We start from the raw sequence: 4,860 nt of genomic DNA, 5'->3' as shown, positions 1-4,860 counted from the left end.
GCTGCTTTTTGGACGCCAAGCATAACGCCTTTTTGTATGACCAAACAACTCAATCTTTGTTTCATCAGTCCACAGGACCTTCTTCCAAAATGAAGCTGGCTTGTCCAAATGTGCTTTTGCATACCACAGGCGACTCTGTTTGTGGCGTGCTTGCAGAAATGGCTTCTTTCTCATCACTCTCCCATACAGCTTCTCCTTGTGCAAAGTGCGCTGTATTGTTGACTGATGCACAGTGACACCATCTGCAGCAAGATGATGCTGCAGCTCTTTGGAGGTGGTCTGTGGATTGTCCTTGACTGTTCTCACCATTCTTCTTCTCAGCCTTTCTGATATTTTTCTTGGCCTGCCACTTCTGGGCTTAACAAGAACTGTCCCTGTGGTCTTCCATTTCCTTACTATGTTCCTCATAGTGGAAACTGACAGGTTAAATCTCTGAGACAACTTTTTGTATCCTTCCCCTGAACAACTATGTTGAACAATCTTTGTTTTCAGATCATTTGAGAACGGGCTGTCCATGCTCGGCGACCATCAAACTTAACTGAACTTGAATTGTTTTGTAAAGAGGAATGGTCCAAAACCCCTTCATCCAGGAACTGATTAAAAGCTACAGGAAGCGACTAGAGGCTGTTACCTTTGCAAAAGGAGGATCTACTAAATATTAATATCACTTTTCTGTTGAGGTGCCCATACTTTTGCACCGGTCAAATTTTGGTTTAATGCATATTGCACATTTTCTGTTAGTACAATAAACCTCATTTCAATCCTGAAATATTACTGTGTCCATCAGTTATTAGATATATCAAACTCAAATGGTTGTTGCAAACACCAAAATATTTAGAACTAAAAATAATTAAGATTAATAGGGGTGCCCAAACTTTTTCATACGACTGTACTTCCTGCACCAGTCAGAAAAACATGTGGGAAGGTGTCTTGCATCAAGGGCTCTCCTTGATAAGGTTTTTGAGAAGATGTGACGATAAGATCAGAAGATGTAGATAACCACATCCTGGATGTATATGCTGCACAGATCAAAGCAGGTGCATCATCTTCACTTGTTACAGGAGACTCTCATCAGCTTCAGACCTCCTGGGAATAACAGGACATGGCCAATATCAGAATGGCTTGTAATTTAACAGCCTCCGGCAAAGGGCAGAAAGAAGACTGTAAGGAGCAAATGTCCACCTCTAACCCCCAATCCTTAGCATGTATTTAGAGATCATACACATACATAGTAAAGGCACCATTTAAAGGTGAGTGACCAAAGTAAATACATAGAATTGATTTGCCACAGTACTCAGAGAAACTTTTCTAATTAGGTTTCTACCTCATGGGGAGGGGGGTTTGCCTCTCTCTGGATAAACAGCGCAGGACAATAGACTAAATTAAATGGACTTGGGTCTAATCCTCTGGTGTGTGGTACTGTGTGCAGACACGCATATCTAATCCTCCCCCATGTAGTACTGTGTGCTGAGACGCATATCTAATTCTCTGGTGTGTGGTACTGTGTACAGAGGCATGAATCCTCCCCTGTGTGGTATTGTGTGAAAAGGCGCATATCTAATCCTATGGCGTGTGGTAATGTGTGCAGAAACACGTATCTAATCCTCTGGCGTGTGGTAATGTGTGCAGACGCGCATATCTAATCCTCCCCTGTGTAGTAGTTTCTGCTAAGACGCATATCTAATTCTCTGTTATGTGGTACTGCGTGCAGAGGCATGAATCTAATCCTCCAAAGTGTGGTACTGTGTGCAAACCCACGTATCTAATCCTCCCTGTGTGGTATTGCGTGAAGAGGCGCATATCTAATCCTACGGCATGTGGTACTGTGTGCAGACGCGTGTATCGAATCCTACGGCATGCGGTACAGTGTGCAGACACGCGTATCTAATCCTACGGCATGTGGTACTGTATGCAAATGTGCGTATCTAATCCTCTGGTGTGTGGAACTGTGTGCAGATGCATGTATCCAATCCTCTGGCATGTGGTACTGTGTGCAGACGCGCGTATCTAATCCTCCGCTGTGTCAAACTGTGTGCAGATGCGCGTATCTAATACTACGGCATGTGGTACTGTGTGCAGACGTGCATTTCTAATCCTCTGTCGTGTGGAACTGTGTGCAGATGTGCGTATCCAATCCCTCGGCGTGAAGTACTGTGGGCAGACGCGTGTATCTAATCCTTCGGCACGTGGAACTGTGTGCAGACACGCATATCTAATCCTTCAGTGTGTGGAACTGTGTGCAGAAGTGCCTATTTAATCCTCTGGTGTGTGGGACTGTGTGCAGACGCGTGGATCTAATCCTCTGGTGTGTGATACTGTGTGCTGATCTGTGTATCTAATCCTCTGATTCGTGTATCTCAGTTTGGATATCAGTGTTGGATTGTGCATGTGGAGTAACCGTGTGTATTGCTGTTGGAATATGAGTGAAAGACTTGCAGGTTTGTATTGGCTAAGGGGGGGGGGGGGCATTGTGTTGGGAATGCTGTATCTCAGCAATGGAGTCTCATCTTAAACCTTCCTGGATACCTGAAGTATCTCTGTTCCAAATTTGGTGAAGATCGGTCCAGTTGTTTGGTCGCGCATAGAGAACAGACAGACAGACAGAAATTCATTTTTATAAGATAGAGAGATTATACTCCAGAGCTGCACTCACTATTCTGCTAGTGGAGTGACTGTGTACAATCATTACATTTCTTATCCTGTCCCAATATATTATCTGTAAGAATTCATAGAACTAGTGGCACATTGCATTAGGGATCCAAGCTAAACTTTTAAAGGGGCATTCTCATCTCAGCCCTTCATGGCAGAGATGAAAATACCCATGTCTTTGCCACCCTTTGTAGAACAGCTGTCTTCACCTCTTCCCAGCCTAGAGGTCAGGACACTCTGGAAGCTAATTAGCATGTGTATAAAAACGGACTTATTAAAAAAACTATTGAGGCGATTTACATACAAAAGGTAGGTGTGGAATAGCCTTTCCAGAGGCTATGCAAGGATGTGCTTAGCTAAAAATGACTTTTCCCAATGATAGAGCCCCATTAAGATCTGCAGCATCATAATGGAAGCCTGCAGAAGTGTGAATACAGCTCGGGATGTGACTAGAGTAATAGTTTATTACGGCATAGTTATCTATCACTATTTATGGCTCACGCACAGAAAAGTAATGCTGTTACTACAATTATTTATGCAGCTTTAATAGAAGAATGACAGTGATCACTCTACAGTGGCGTTGACAGTGATACATCATTGCTCCTCTTTAAGATTTCTGATGGTGAAAACGTCTGCAGCTCTGAGCTGGGCTCAGACTGAGTCTTGATTTGGCAGCATTGTATTATGTTCCTTGCGTCGGCCCTTCCAGCCTCACTCATGAAGCAGTAGAGCAAGGGATCAGCCAAGCAATTGATACTTGATAATGCAAGAGTCAGTTTGTAGGGGACAAATATTGTTTTGGCAAAATCGCAATTTCCTGGCTCCCATATACTGCGAATTAACAGGACAACATGGTATGGAGTAAAGCAGAGGGTGAACATGATGACGATGATGAGCAGCAGCTGCTTGATCTTCTGTTTGTCCTTGTCTATTGTGGCCTGGTTCTCCTGCACTGCCACAAAGATCCTGTAGTAGCAGAAGATCATGATCAGCAGTGGAAGAATATGGCCGACACTGACATTCAAAAGGCTGAAATAAGCCTTCCACTTTTCCATAGGAAATATGTCATAACAAAACAGGTCTCGGGTGTTATTGTAGGTGTTATTGAAGGTCTCGTCTTTCACCAGGATGATGACGTTAGATGCACTCTGCACTGTCCACACTCCCAGACTTATACAAATCGCCATTTTCCTTGTCCTGAGATGCTGAAATTTAAGTGGATAGACAACAGCCAGATATCTGTCCATGGATATGCAGATAAGGAAACCGGCACTGCAGTATAGGTTTGTGTGCAGGCTATAGGCGCTCAATGAACACAACCAGGCTGAAAATCTCCAGTTATCATGCTGCAAACTAAAGTCAATCCATAGGGGGAAGGTAAGAGCGTAGAAGAGGTCAGAGAGGGACAGGTTAAACAGGTAGATTCCCAGCTCATTCTCCTTTATCACCTGCTGGTAGGAGACATACAGAGAGATGCAGTTAGCAGGGACACTCAGCACAAACACGAGGATGTAAGTGGTGGGGAATAGGTACTGGTCTAAATCGTGCTTTAGATAGCAGTCACTACTGTTGTTAGCATCTGAATGTATTTGATTCATTGTAATAGCGATCTAACAGTCCTAAGAGCCTGTGATGTCACTGCTCATAGTCAGGAGTTTACAGGTGCCGCTCTATTGATGACATTTTTTCTGTACACTTTAAATCTCATTTCCTGGTATCCAGATCAGATTTTTCCTTGTTTATGGTCTCTCCAAGTTTTCTAGAATAAATTAAACAATAATAATCAACATTTCACATTTAGAAGTAAATATTAGTATACTTATTTTGACACAGAGATCACAGGAGATATTGGTGTCGTTAATGATGCTGAACTGTAAAAGCCACCTTTATGACAGTGGGGAGATATCGGTGACAAAATTAATGGCATCAATAATTTCAGTACCTGAGCGCATACCAGGAAAGCTGATACTAAATTCAACGCACTGTTGGCTTTCTAGTGGTATATAATGTCGCACATCTTGAGGACATGAAAGGTCCTCTTTAAGTTAGCATTGCATGGCACTATTGTGTCACCACCAATTCTATTATGTAGTGACTACATGGTCTTATGTTAGCACTGTATACACTATAGTACTGTATGTGATACATTCAGTATATGTTAGCACTGTATCTCAAATATTATCAATATGAAGACACTGTATGACACCACTA

General features: G+C 42.8%; 1 protein-coding gene across 1 annotated transcript; it reads right to left on the bottom strand.

Annotated features, from left to right (window-relative positions):
- Positions 1-3,218: 3,218 nt before the first annotated feature.
- Positions 3,219-4,247, bottom strand: GPR65 (G protein-coupled receptor 65). Its single transcript, XM_075281632.1, has one exon. The coding sequence runs from the start codon at positions 4,245-4,247 to the stop codon at positions 3,219-3,221; it is 1,029 nt and encodes a 342-aa protein (XP_075137733.1).
- Positions 4,248-4,860: the final 613 nt, after the last annotated feature.

This window comes from Leptodactylus fuscus, chromosome 7 (assembly GCF_031893055.1).
Source record: "Leptodactylus fuscus isolate aLepFus1 chromosome 7, aLepFus1.hap2, whole genome shotgun sequence".
In the NCBI taxonomy this organism is placed as follows: domain Eukaryota; kingdom Metazoa; phylum Chordata; class Amphibia; order Anura; family Leptodactylidae; genus Leptodactylus; species Leptodactylus fuscus.
Note: the sequence above shows the minus strand (reverse complement) of the source record. Positions and strands in the feature narration are given on the sequence as shown.

Bases quoted from the DNA above. Each gene is read 5' to 3' on its own strand.
- GPR65 (XM_075281632.1), bottom strand. From the start codon at position 4,247: ATGAATCAAATACATTCAGATGCTAACAACAGTAGTGACTGCTATCTA.